This window comes from Sapajus apella, unplaced genomic scaffold (genome assembly GCF_009761245.1).
Source record: "Sapajus apella isolate SASKATOON/1434 unplaced genomic scaffold, GSC_monkey_1.0 scaffold71, whole genome shotgun sequence".
NCBI classification, from domain to species: Eukaryota; Metazoa; Chordata; class Mammalia; order Primates; family Cebidae; genus Sapajus; species Sapajus apella.
The window spans coordinates 10,277,059-10,292,268 of record NW_022437011.1 but is presented as its reverse complement, the minus strand read 5'-3'; the positions used below and the strand labels follow the sequence as shown (position 1 = coordinate 10,292,268).

The window sequence follows — 15,210 nt, the reverse complement described above, 5'->3', positions numbered from 1 at the left end:
GTGGAATTACCTAGATACACATCAAAGCACTAACAGAAGCTATAACATCAAGAATAAAACAGACTGGTGAAAAAGATAATGTCGCCTAATTTTTCCTAGAAGCTAAAGCAGTATCTACACTTTCTGGGTAGAGATTATGACAAGTATTCTTTTAGCAACAAAATTTTCAATAGTAAGCAGTATTATAAGATACCAGAATACAAAAAGAGTTCTATCTCCTTCAAACATCTTACATTGTCAGATACAAAGAAATCTATTCACCATTATCAGTGAATGATATCATAAAGTACTATTCAGAAATATAGGTGGCCAGGTGCAGTGGCTCACACCTGTAATCCCAGCACTTTGGAGACCGAGGCGGGTGGATCACCTGAGGTTGGGAGTTTGAGACCAGCCAGACCAACATGGAGAAACCCCATCTCTACTAAAAATACAAAATTAGCTGGGCACGGTGGTGCATGACTACAGACTCAGCTACTTGGGAGGCTGAGACAGGAGAATTGCTTAACCTGGAAGACAGAGGTTGCGGTGAGTTGAGACTGCACCCATTGTACTCCAGCCTGGGCAATAAGAGTGAAACTCCATTTCAAAAAAGAAAAAAATACATAGGTAAAGCCACCATTTCATCTTTTTGGTTTGGTTTCTGTCCTATTCCTTTGCCTCTCACTTTCCTTCCATTAACAAAACTAGAAAAGGTCTGTAGTAGTAGACGCCATGATCTAATGATGGCTTAAACATGACCTTTATTTTTTTATTGGCAGAGAGGGAATGAGGTGGACATATATTTGCCAAATATTTAGTTTTTTATTGGAATGAGCTTAATTCTATCAATCATTTTTGTGTCTAAAATAATTAGTGCATTGTACAATAGAAAAATAATGGTCAATGGAAAAAATACATGATATACAGAAGGATCTAGACTAGATTCCATATTTCCTTACTTGGTTTTACCTATAAAACTTAAACCTTGTTCTGCAATTCCCTTGCTTACATCATCATATAGCACCCTAGTAGAATGATTTTTAAACAGCATTCCCAACTGGGTCTCAAATAGAAAATCAGGTTGAAAAAGTACACTGAAAATAACACAGTGCATCAAATGTAGTAGAGTGTTTATTATCCACTGGAATTTGTTTTGATGAACAGATGTATGACGTGTCCTGGGCGTCAATATAAAATGTTTCTGTGAGATACAGCAAGGTTTCTCTTCAAACAGCCTAAATCTTTTTTTTTCTTTTCTTTTCTTTTCTTTGAGACAGTTTTGCTCTGTCACCCAGGCTGCAGTGCAATGGTGTGATCTCGGCTCACTGCAACCTTCACCTCCTGTGTTCAAATGATTCTCCAGCCTCAGCCTTCCGAGTAGCTGGGATTACAGGCATGTGCCATCATGCCCAGCTAGTTTTTGTATTTTTAGTAGAGACAGGGTTTCACCATGTTGGCCAGGCTGGTCTCAAACTCCTGGCCTCAGGTAATCCACCCACCTCTGCCTCCCAAAGTGCTGAGATTACAGGCGTGAGCCACCGTGCCTGACCAGCCTCATTCTTTAATACCCAGTACTCCCTCCACCCTTTCTTTTTCTTTCCCTCTTTCCACTTTTACTACATGCCCAAGCAGGCCACAGCACCAAAAGCATTATCAGCACCAGCTCACACTCCTTTCCTTATTTAAGAAAAGACTGGCCCTCTAGCTCACCGCAGACGACCCCTTTTCCTTCTCCCCTCTCTTCCTTATGTGCCCACCTTAATTGAGAAAAAGTTTAGGGCTGGGCGCGGTGGCTCAAGCCTGTAATCCCAGCACTTTGGGAGGCCGATGCGGGTGGATCACGAGGTCAAGAGATCAAGACCATCCTGGTCAACATGGTGGAACCCCGTCTCTACGAAAAATACAAAAAATCAGCTGGGCATGGTGGCGCGTGCCTGTAATCCCAGCTACTCAGGAGGCTGAGGCAGGAGAATTGCCTGAACCCAGGAGGCGGAGGTTGCGGTGAGCCGAGAGCGCCATTGCACTCCAGCCTGGGCAACAAGAGCGAAACTCAGTCTCAAAAAAAAAAAAAAAAAAAAAAAAAAAAAAGAATTTTCTTCTGCCTTCAAAATAATCTATATTCTTAGCCTAGCACTCATTAATTTATTCAATAAGTACTTGAACATCTACACAGCAAAGCATGGTGGACCATATAAAGATGAGCAACATAAACCCGCCCTTAAGGAGCTTACAGTCTGAGGGGAGATGATGTTCCAAATAAATTCTTATATAGGGACTGTACAAAGATTTTCATCAAAGCATTGTTAGTAGAGGTGAGAAAATAGAGGCAATCCGACTATTCATCACTGGGAGAAAGGACACGTAAAACATGGAAGATACACAGGGTAAAGCACTATGCTATAGATATAAACAATCTAGAAATAGACGTGGATAAATCTTAAAAACAATGTTGAGTAAACAAAGGTAAAAAACAATTTGCTGAGATTAGCTCCTTTGCTTCTTGGAAATCCACAGCCAATAGTGATGTGACCGTGTCTGGTGGTGAACCTACCCTGATACATGACTTCTGCACAAAAAACGCGATGAAACATGAAAGCTAAAGCAATGTTTATAAAGTTTTATGGTTATAAGTAGGGGGAAATGAGCTGCACAAACCTCAGCATATTTTAAATCTGTTGCTGTCATCATTAAGATTATGTGATATATAAAAGTTAAAATTTACTTTTGTAAATAAAGTTTTTGGTTTGTTTAAAAAAAAAAATGGGATCTGTACCAGAATACTATTCATGTAAATTAAAAATACAAAGTAATGGCTGAGTGCGGTGATTCACACCTGTAATCCTAGCATTTTGGGAGGCTGAAGTGGGCAGATTACTTGAGCTCAGGACTTTGAGACGAGCCTGGGCAACATGTCAAAACCTGTCTCTACCAAAAATACAAAAAATTAGCCAAGTAGAGTGGCAGGGCGCCTGTAGTCCCAACTACTTGCAAGACTGAGGCAGGAGGATTGCTTGAACCTCAGAGGTTGAGGCTGAAGTTGAAGGAGTGAGCTGAGATCACACCACTGTACTGCAGCCTGGGTGATAAAGTGAGGCCCTATCTCAAAAAAAAAAAAACAAAAAAAAAAAAACCATACATACATACACACACATACATATACATACACACACACACATTTATATATATATGTGTGTGTGTATATATGTATGTGTGTGTGTGTGTGTATATATATATATACACACACACACGCGCATATGTATACACACACACACAAAACAAAAAGAAAAAAACAAACATAGAAAATAAACAACCTTGCCCCCCTGCCATCAACACAGTGGCCTGTAAGTGTTTAATTGAAAGGTAGTCACACATCTCTCGCTTTAAATCAAAAGCTAGAAATGATTAAGCTTAGTGAGGAAGGCATGTTGAAAGCCGAGATAGGCCAAAAGCTAGGCCTCTTGTGCCAAAATTTAGTCAAGTTGTGAATGCAAAACGAAATTTCTTTAAGGAAATTAAAAGTGGTATTCCAGTGAACACACAAATGATGAAAGTCAAACAGCCTAATTGCTGATATGGAGAAAGTTTCAGTGGTCTTGAGAGATCAAACCAGCCACAGCATTCTCTTAAGTCAAAGCCTAACCCAGAGCAAGGCCCTGACTCTTCAATTCTGTGAAGTCTGAGAGAGGTGAAGAAGCTGCAGAAGAAAAGTGTGAAGCTAGGAGTAGTTAGTTCATGAGATCTAAGAAAAGAAGTCATATATACATATAAAATAAATATTTTATAATAATTTGTTAAGAATAAAAGAATATACACATCAAACACATTAAAATGATTACTTATAGTGGAAACAAGGAAATGGAAATAGAAATAAAAGGGAATAAATGAAGCAAGAGAGAAGTCATGGTGATAAAGCACCACAAATTGAGTATCATTAACTCAATCCTCTATACTTGAGGTCCCAAGGGGAGGGGAGCAAGCCAAGTGACAAGAACTGGAAGGAAGATCCAATGAAGTACTCTAGAAGTTCAAAGAAATTACTTCTCAGGAGGGCTTGAGGTATACATAAAAGATGTGTTTATCCTGACATAATTTTAAATGCTTTGCAGCAGATTAATTCTAAGTTACACAACTTGCAGATCAAAATGAATCTTCTCCTAAAACCTCTGTAGAACCAGTTATAAGAAGGCAAGGGATTTACATTACTTATGTATTCTTTCTCATCTGAATATTTGTAACTGCAGATAATAAACTTAAGTAATGCTAGAAAACTGAGCATGTCACTCTGGGTTTCATATTTTGTTTACAGACATGATTCTGAGGCCTCTGTTAGATGCCACCTAAAATCTTGAATCCTTGAAAACCAACAACAGACAAGTGAGATCAAGTTGTCTAAATCAGGAGAATATAAATCAAGATGGATGGAGCCTGTACAACTAGTACATATGGGCATGAAAAAAAGAATATCTGAGTAGAACATATATCAAACACCTGGGTAAGATTTATGGGTATAAAGACATTTTTTAAAGGATGAGGATATGATTAATAAAAAAATTTATTGAAAACAGGCAGGAGTAAAATGTTTTAAGAACTTGAAAAGATGATTGCTGGAAGATGGAAGAGGAAAAGAAGAGAGACCTAGAGAATACAAACTATTTGTCCATCCCTAATCACATACACTACACAGCAGTAATATATGGACTCAGAGGAAACAAAAACAAAAGGGTCAAACAGCAATTTCATCACTCAAAGAAGCTTTTTCAGAGACACAAAAGAAAAGTTTTAACAAGAAAAAAAAGCTTTAAGTATAAAAAAATTATGTCTTTAGTTATATAAGATAGGTTTTCCTATATTGGTAATTGAGTGTGTGCTTTTCCATAAATGATTGTTCCTAATTCACAGCAACATAATATTCTATCATATGTGTGGTTTATACTAACATGACATTAACACAATGCATTATCACAGTTTGATCCTGCATAAACAAGTGTTAGATTGGCAATGCCATTTGATTGCTAGCAAGTCCCCAAGTGTCTAAACACAATGTTAATTAGGGATAACCCTAGTAATTTAGTAAAATGAAAGATTCCTTAGAAAGGTAGTTCATGTTTACACTATTTAGTAAGTAATAAAACAACAAATGCAGAAAATAACTAAATAGTCCATGATATTTCAATAAGCAAAAATATGGTTACTCACTACGGTAAAAATTTTTAAAATCACTAACTAAACATCTCAGATTACTTACATATTAAATCTAAATTTAAAACTTTTTAAATTTATTTACTCTTGGCATACATTCTGTCCAGCTTATTTCTCGACTGTTTTGTGGATCTACATTATTTATTTATTTTTTGAGACTGTTGTCCACGCTGGAGTGCAGTTGTACAATCATAGCTCATTGCTGCCTAGACTTCCTGGGTGCAAGTGATCTTTCTGCGTCAGCTTCCAGAGTAGCTGGGACTACAGGCCCAGGTAACCATGCCTAGCTAATTTCTAAATTTTTTGTTTATAAAGACAGGTTCTCTCTATGCTGGGCAAGCTGGTTGATCATTCTGCCTCGGCCTCCCAAAGCACTGGGATTACAGGTATGAGCCACCGTGCACAGCCTAATTTTTTCTTTTTCCTTTTTTTTTGAAGACAGGGTCTTGCTCTGTGGCCCACACTGGGGTGCAGTGGCACACTCATGACTCACTGCAGCCTTGGCCTCCCAAGCTCAAGTGATCTTCTCACTAGAGTCACCCTAGCAGCAGGGACTATCATGTTACATGTGCCACCATGTCTGGTTAATTTCTGTACTTTTTTGTAGAGATAGGGTTTCGACAAGTTGTCCAGGCTGGTCTCAAACTCCTGGGCTCAAGTAATCTGCCTGCCTGGGCCTGCTAAAGTGCTGGGATTATAGGTGTAAAAGCCACTGTGCCTGGCCCTAATTTTTTTTTTCTTTTTCTGAGACAGAGTCTAACTGTCACTCTGGCTGACTACAACCTCTGCTTCCTGGGTTAAAGTGATTCTCATGCCTCAGCACCCCCAGTAGCTGGAATTATAAGCACACACCACCACATCTGGCTAATTTTTGTATTTTTAGTAGAGACAGGGTTTTGCCATGTTGGCCAGCCTTGTCTCAAACTCCTGTCCTCAAGTGATTCACTTGCTTCAGCCTCCCAAAGTGTTGGGATTACAGGCGTGAGCCATCACATGTGGCCTATATTTTCTAAATAATTCTTTTCTTATTTAATTTTATTTTTTTTTTCTGAGACAGAGTTTTACTCTTGTTGCCCAGGCTGGAGTGCAATGGCATGACCTAGGCTCACTGCAACCTCTGCCTCCTGGGTTCAAGCCATTCTCCTTCTTCAACCTCCCAAGTAGCTGGGATTACAGGAACCCACCACCATGCCCAGCTAATTTTTTGTATTTCTAGTAGAGACAGGGTTTCACCATGTTGGTCAGGCTAGTGTTGAACTCCTAATCTCAGGTGATCCACCTACCTCAGCCTCCCAAACTGCTGGGATTACAGGCGTGAACCACCACGCCCGGCCAATCATTCTTATTTAGTATTTCCAAAGCCAAAGTTACTATAGTCCTCTATAGAGTGTAGCCAAATAAAAACAAAAAACCAAAACCAAAACCAAAAAACAAGAACAACAAAAACAGAGGCATTTAGCTTTAAATATTTGACTGAAGGTTAAATATCTGCTGATTATGATATTTATGAATGCATGTTTGATTTTTAATTATTAACATTAAAAACAGCAGGGAAATTTTGAATAGCTAAGTGTTCCATGAAAAACTGCTACAATTATCTTACATCAGAGAAACTACAGATATTTCGTCTCTGAAATTAATAGCTTAGCCATAGCGAAGGCCCCTGATACTTTAAATTACTAAAATTGGTATAATTTGAAAGAAGCTTCTGCTTACTGCTGTAATAGTCAACGCAAACCAACTTTTCATAAATCAGTGTTATAGGTATTAATATACACTTTCATATCTCATTGTTATTTCAGTATCTAGGACTTGATCATATTCTAAATGAACTATGTTCATAAGTTTGTTTTTATATAGTTTTTAAACAGCCTACATATTAACTATTTTCTTTATTTCAGAGAACTCAGATAGTACAACTATACATAATTATCAAGTGAAGGTATATTTATCCATGAAGGTACTTTTCACTTACAAATGTAAAGATAGCAGAAAAATATCAGAACTCATAAACTTGAGTTTTTTAAGTAGAATACTCTCCTTCTTAATAGTCATTTGGATGTTATTTTATTTTGATGGTTATTTGTCCAGGTTCACATAATGACAGATGATAATCTACTATATTCAGCATTGCATGAATGAAACTGAATGTAATTCTTAAACTTCTCACTCATTATCTGAATCAATGCTATAAAGACTTAACTGGATAGCAAATACACATTTTCATTCTTCATATACTAATGGATAGCTAAAGAATTGTCAAATGAAAAATGAATGTCTGATAAACTTGGTTACTTTAATATAATCAAGAACTTGGCTTGTTTCTTAAGTATTTTCATCTACGTGAGATGAAAGCTACATCTATCAGTATGTTAACAGGAAAATAATAAAAAGTCATTTTTCCTAACACTTATGTCTTTTTGGTTTTAGATAGTAAGACTATTTGCATTTGTCAGAATTATCTAACTCAATTAGCCATGGGTACACAGTAACTCTGTACCATTAAAGTACATTTCTGGATGTATCAATTAGGTGAAAAAATAGCCATTTTAAGAAAAATAATTCAATAACTAACCTTTTTGGACCCCTGAAAGGGCAGGAGAGTTCTCCTGTGAAGTTCTGTCAGGTTCCTGGGGAGGTACAACCATGGCAAGCGTATGCATTGGTACACGTGGAACCTAAAAAGTCAACTCAGAAAAAAATCATCTCAGATCAAAGAATAAGACAAAGGCTCATAATTGAAACAGATATCCTGTTTTAGGGTATCTTCGTATACCACCAAATGCACTTTTGTTTCCTAAAGCTTTTTTTAAAAAAAGCTTTCACCAAGCAGTAATTTTTGAGACTACAGTCAGGCAATCTACAAGTAGTCAATGATTTTAAGCTAAACAGAAATAATATAACCTCCTTGCTGAATAGAACAGCTTGCTGGTTCCATTATAGCTAGGGGTACAATTCACATATTCACTATCCAGTAGCCAGTTTACTCTTGTTCAAATTCTACATGGATCAAAAGAAAACAAAAATCTAATATATTTCTTCAACTGGGGTACCTAGCAGTTCTCAGGATGACTTTGTAGAAAAGAATTTAGGATTTCACCAACTTAATATTCTTAGTAAAATCTCTATATTTTCTCCATAATTTAAGATAGGTTTAAAAGTTACTTTAATGAATTTTTAGTGCTTATGTTACCTATACTTTCAAGGTTAACAAAAGTCACTATCTCTAGGATAATTAATACTACCTTGGGGGGTATTAAGAAAATGCTTTCTTGGCTAGGCATGGTGGCTCATGCCTGTAATCCCAGCACTTTCGGAGGCTGAGGTGGGCAGGCTGCCTGAGCTCAGGAGTTTGAGACCACCATGGGAAATAGTGAAACCCTGACTCCACTAAAATACAAAATATTAGCTGGGCATGGTGGCGCGCGCCTGTAGTCCCAGCTACCTGGTAGGCTGAGGCATGAGAATTACTTAAGCCTGGGAGGCAGAGGTTGCAGTGAGCTGAGATCGCGCCACGGCACTCCAGCCTGGGCAACAAACCAAGACTCCGTCTCAAAAAAGAAAAAACTTTCTCTTGATTCTCTTGTTAAAAAACAAGCAAAAACCCTGAAAAACCTAGTTGTAATAACAACTTGGCATAGTTATGTTTATATTTGATATTAAGTTGTTTTTAAAAACCACTATTTTCAATAAATAAGGCAATAAAAAATTTCAGTGCACCTTTAAAGAAAACAAATCCTAAACAATTTAGAATCATGATTTTCACAATATGTAACAGAAAATAAAAACCAGCCCATTTTGCTTAAAACCGATTTTAAACAAAAACTTCTAATCACTTTGAAGAATATTTATATTAACAAATAAGCTCCATTTTACTTTACCTGAGACTGATCTTGAGAAGGTGGGGTGAGCTGAGACACATCTGTGGTGGGAACTGACAGAACATTATTTGGATAATCCAACAGATAAGAAACTACGTTAGTATGGCCACCCTTTGCAGCTTCAATGAGCATTGTTGAACCATCCTGAGAAAGAATTGCCATGACAATTAATTCTTTGTAGTTTCTTAGCAGCTCATATAAAAATCAAAACTCAATTGTATCAAGCACTAAGATAGATCAAACATATTTTATAACTATATACATATTATTTATTTACTAAATATATATAAATTATTTCCTATAAAAATATATGTGTATGTGTGTTTGTGTGTGTGTATGTATGTGTGTGTGTGTATATATATATGTATATATATACATTTTTTTCCCCCCTAGCAATGGGGTCTCCTTATGTTGGGCACAAGTGATCCACCCACCTCAGTCTTCCAAAGTGCTGCGATTATAGGCATGAGCCACTGTGCACAGCCTATTTATTTATTTTTAAGTAGACTACCTTGAGTCGATGAGTAGGGTCAGCCCCATGAGCCAAGAGTAGCTCAACAACTGCCAGGTGGCCTCCTGCACATGCCAGCGACACTACTGTATGATCATTATTGGCTGTAGCCCTGTTAACATTGGCACCTTTGAAGAAAAATAAATAAAAATCTTAGCAAAGACTGAAATCAAGTCAGTTCACACTCAACATCATTTAAAAAATTTTTGTGAAGTAAAATGTAGATACAAAAAAGTATATAAATTATAAGTGTATAGTTTGAAATTTTTTCACAAAATTAACACACCTGTGTAACCAGCACCCAGAGCAAGAAACAGAACATTATCCACATACCAGAAGCCCCATCTTGTGCTCTCTTTCAGTCACTACCCAGCCTCCCAATGGTAACCACTACCCTGACTTCCAAACTGGTTTTACTTTTTGAATTTTATATGATTAGAATCATACAATGTACTCTTTTGCGTCTGGCTTCTTTCACTCAATATTATATTTGTGAGATTCATCCACAATGTTGCATGAAGCTGTAGTTCGTTCATTCAATATCACTTTTAAAATGGAAAATCTAGAAGACTAAGATTAATAAATATATATAGGTTAATGTAAGCATGAAATAACACCACTGTATATAACTCAAAATGTTTGAAAGACATTTTTGATCTACTTCTAGAAAGTGGCAATATAGCCAGGTCTCAAAGTAGAGAAAACAGATTTTCTTAAGCAATGTTTAAGAAACATGTCATTCTTTATATTGTGTATTTTATGAGTTGGGGGATCTGGGTATGGAGAGAAGACAGAATATTATCCAGATATGTTATCTGAAAGGCTACTTCATAAGTTGTTCAATAGCTTTGTATAATATGACCTGGAAAATGTCTAATTAGAAAGTCTCAATTTCTTAGCTTTTTTTTTGATAAATTATTTTTGACCCCTGGAAAAAATAACTTTAGTTCGGCTACCTTTAACAATTCCAAAAGATCTCAACTAGAAAGTTAAGACTATAGAAATATTCATTCTTCCTTCTTTAATTCTACCTATTTTATTTAAGAGAAAAATAAGTCAATGGGTAAAACTACTACTGTTAATTTGTCTAATTTTCAGAAAATATTCAGCTGAATCTAATCCTAACTTGCATAAAAGGTAAAACACAGCAATAAACATCCTGAGATTAGCAACATGAAATTATCTTAAATGACAGGATTATTTAACCTAGAAAGGACATAATCAATGTGTTCCTATTCCTGACCAGCCTGATTATATTCTTAGCAGGTTGTTGTTGGATATGATTAGGATTCTCTTTAGTAAAGAAACATAAGAGAGCTCCAGAGGTTATCCATCTACTTATTTCTGTGTGGTTGAGGTAAATAGGCTTTACAGACTATATTATATAAATACATGCCTTACTTGGCGGCAAAAATGCAATGTGAAGAAAATAAACCTAGTTTTATCAAATTCGGAAGAAAACAAATACATTTAAAATGATAAGATCTGGCTAGGTGTGGTAGCTCACGCCTGTAATCCCAGCACTTTGAGAGGCCAAGACGGGCAGATCACCTGAGGCCAGGAGTTTGGGACCAGCCTGACCAACATGGTGAAACCCTGTCTCTACTAAAAATACAAAATTAGCCGAGTGTGGTGGTACATGCCTGTAATCCCAGCTCCTGGGGAGGCTGAGGCAAGGGAACCACTTGAACCCGGGAGGCAGAGGTTGCAGTGAGACAAGATAGTACCATTACACTCCAGCCTGGGCAAAAAGAGTGAAACTCCATCTCAAAATAAAATAAAATAAAATGATAAAATCTTACCCTGCATTTTTAATGTCACCAAATGTCAGAAATCTATTAGAATATAAATATGATTTTTATCTTAATAGCATAACACTACCTGAGTGAATCTTCATTACATTTTTATTATCCTATCCCAGGATGTTTCATCAGCTGCCACAGTATTTCTGACACCATATGAAGAGTTACGCTAAACCAAATGAAACTGCTGACATTACCATTTTTGATTCATCATATGACAATTATATATGGTTAAACTAACACTGGTTCCACAGCATTTTATTTTTCTGCAGTAAACAGTCTTAAACTAATTCTTCATTCATCAGTTGAAATTTTTTGCCTAAATATATAATTCTAATAATAGAATTTCTAAGGGAATATAAAAATTATAAATAAGAACCTTACAAACTCAGTTAATTCAACCGTACCACAAACAAGTACCACAGTAGCAGACTTCCTCTCTGTCCTCCACCCACATCTCCAGGAGAACAGACTTATCATAAAGCTGCTGAATATCCACCTAATCATAGTTGGGACATTTGACATCTGGCTTTTCTAACTTTTGGGAGCAACCACATGTTGTTTGGTTAATGAAAACTTAAAATTCAAAACTATTAATAAAGAAAATTCCCAGTAAGCAACTCACAAACTCCATGCTTACTAAATAAAATACAACAATAAAAGGCAAGAATACTTTACTGTATGTAAAGTAGCCATAACATAAATTGCAACAGTTTAGGATTTTTTTTTTCCATAAACTGTAGCCTCTTGGAAATAACTTGCTCTTTCTTTACCTTTGCTAATAAGAAACTGCACAGTGCACAAATGACCAGCTCTTGCAGCTTTCATCAAAGGTGTTCTTCCACCTTCAGATTCATGTTCCTGTTAAAGAAATGGAAAAAATAATCCATCAATACCAACTGTTTAACCAACTATTTTAAAAACTTAGTACTGATAAAATGAGAAATAATGAGTATTTAGTATACTTACTCAATGTAGACACTTGTACCACCTACCTCAATTCCCCCAATATACAGGATTTTCAGTTCACACTAGATAATGTAACTTTTTAAGGGCAAGTTCAGTTTTCCACAGCAAATAATAACCATTAAAGATAATGTTTAGTTTGGTTCCCAAAGAGAAATCACTGCATTTTTCTAATTCTAAGTTTTAAAAAATGTTTCCTATTTATCTGGACTATGAAAAAGGAACCTCAGTCCTGTGAAGTGATTAGAAGTCTTGATCTTACAGCAGAAGTCAATAAAAGCGCTATAAAAGGATGCAAATGAATCCCTGAGGAAAAACACTGTGGTATTTTAGGAGTAAAGGAAAAATAAAGAAGAAAAATACATCAATGGGTAGATTTTTGTTTTAAGTAGAAATTAAATACATGAATAGTCAAAGGCAAAAGATACAAATCCTAATAGCAGAAAGAGTGTTCTTTCTAGGAAGTTTGCCAGCAAGAGGAATGAATGATAAAACAGCTTCTAACCATGCATGATATCAAATGCCACTAAAAAGAGCTTGCTTACATGATGAGTAATACTATTTGTTGGGAGAATTATGAACTCATTACATTCATCTAAGTATTAAAATGTAGCTTATAAATTGCTTCTTCGAAAAGTTCTCTTACCTAACCCTTCTTTCACTATGCATGTAAACACAAATTTCTATTGTTCTGGTTCTCTTTTGTTACTAGGAAAAACCTGATAGAGACTGGTGGTTAAGTTAAGGCTTTATTTCAGCTATATTCTTCTAACTAACTCTGAAAATCTAATTAAATGTGAAAATTCTTTAATTACCATATGACCAATTTAAAAAATATGCTCTCTCAATAGAATACAATTTAGTTTTATTTACATGTTAACTATATGTGTTAACTGATCTACAAAAGGCAAAATAACAATGAGAAATGAGTGAACTGTCAACCCAATGGAAACCTCACAGAAAAGTGATAGGAATTCCTCCCTAAAATAGGTTTTAAAAAAATCTTGATAGTGTAGTAATAACCTGCTTAAAAAACTACCTTATGCTTTGACTTTTTAATTGTTATACATGTTAATTAAATAAGAATCTTTTAACTCTAGATTATAGAAAAATGAATAATTATAGATAATGCCAAAATAAATTGGCTTTAGAATAGATCTTGAACTCACATTCAAATTTAGGTAAATCTAACATTCTGGCAATTTGCTTCAAATAAAACAGAATACATATCATAAAGACCTCACTCAGAAAGACCTAGAAAGTTGTTTGTCCAGTTTTTCTATCCAATTTATTTCTGAACTATCATTACAAGCAACCACAACCTGGAAATAAATTCCCCATTTAGCAACTTGTTTTTCCCTTCCTGCCTCACAACTGTTGCACATACTGGTACTGGTCTCTGTTCTCTGTAATGCTTTTTCTCCACTAACTCATTTTCATCCTTTACATCTCAAGTCAAGTGTTATTTCCTCAAGGAAGACTTCCCTGAACTTCCTGATGAAATAACTCTTCCTATTATGGACATACATCTCTATAAACCAGTCCTTCATAAACTGCAATTACATTTTAGTCTGTGTAAGATAATTAGCTAACCTGTCTCCTCCACTAAATGGTAAGCTCCATGAGAGTAATGATTTTGTCTTTTCTGGCTCGCCACTGTACACATAATGCCTAAAACAATAGAGTGATTAAATATTGTTTAATCATACAGGAAACTAAGCATAACTGAACTCTCAAATCTTCCCTCTCAGCACTGAGGTTTGAAGTTTTTATTATTTTCTACTAGGTAAATAAGAGAAAGGAAAGTCGATTGAACAAGAAATTAAGAGTAGTAGTTAAACCTGAGAGTAAGACATTGATTATGCTATTATTAGAGTAAGACATTGATTATGTTATTATTACAACATAGTTGGGCAATATTAATGTCACTTATCCTTTCTTTACCCTTTTCCTTTTGTTATTTCTTAAGCCTGGCAGTGACACATATCAACATAATTAGGTCCCATGAGTAAAGGCAAAGACAAGCTATTTCAAAGCTTTCAGCCCCGATTTAGAATAAACTTTAAAAAATAACTGTTAATTCTGTATATTTAAAATATTATCATAGTTGTTAAAAGACAAGAAATCAGAAAGTTCAGTTTCAATATCCTCACACCAAGTCGTTTCAAAATTCAACATATTAATTCCTTAAATAAAAGGGGTGAAAAGCTATCTATTTCCTCTCTATAAATAAATATACATTCATTCCTTTGGTTTTGAATAACATAATTTGAAAAAACAGTTGATAAAACAATGCCACAACTCTGAATTCACATTTTATTTGTTAAAATGAATAATGTATATCCCACAACACACAATATTTGCCCCAAAATATCTGACTACTAAATCCTTCTTTTAAAATGGGAATCAGGCTACTCTGGGCACATTCCCTATGGGTTAGTCCTGCTCTGAAGAAAAAGAAAAAAACGAACAAACAAATAAAAAATATGTGTGTGAGTATATACATATATATGGAAAATCCCCATTATATACATATATGTATAAACATGTATAGGAATACACTGATTCCCATTATATACACATACAATACACATACATTCCCATTACTGATTCCCATTATATACATATGATAGGAATATATCTGTATAACAGGAATACATATATATAATTGGAACACATATATGTATATAATGAGAATCAATAATGGGAATATATATGTATATACATATACGTGTATATATATATAATGGGAATCAATGTATATATGCATATAATGGAATCAAATTTGTATATATCATATTACTTATGAACGTTGGATTTAGTCATATAGCCACTAACTTCAATAACAATAAAATTTTAGGATACAAAT

At 35.3% G+C, this 15,210-nt stretch overlaps 1 protein-coding gene across 18 annotated transcripts in view; it reads right to left on the bottom strand.

Moving 5' to 3' along the window:
* Positions 1 to 15,210, bottom strand: part of LOC116531564 (ankyrin repeat and KH domain-containing protein 1) — a 136,847-nt gene that overhangs the window by 48,619 nt on the left and 73,018 nt on the right. For 16 of the 18 annotated variants that reach the window (XM_032250419.1, XM_032250420.1, XM_032250422.1 and 13 more), the window contains 4 exons: positions 12,149 to 12,236; positions 9,574 to 9,701; positions 9,063 to 9,206; positions 7,757 to 7,859 (listed from right to left, as the gene is read on the bottom strand). In XM_032250419.1, the coding sequence (XP_032106310.1) occupies positions 7,757 to 7,859; positions 9,063 to 9,206; positions 9,574 to 9,701; positions 12,149 to 12,236 (463 nt within the window). The remainder of the gene's footprint in view (positions 1 to 7,756; positions 7,860 to 9,062; positions 9,207 to 9,573; positions 9,702 to 12,148; positions 12,237 to 15,210) is intronic. The other 2 variants (XM_032250421.1, XM_032250434.1) reach the window with 1 other exon arrangement.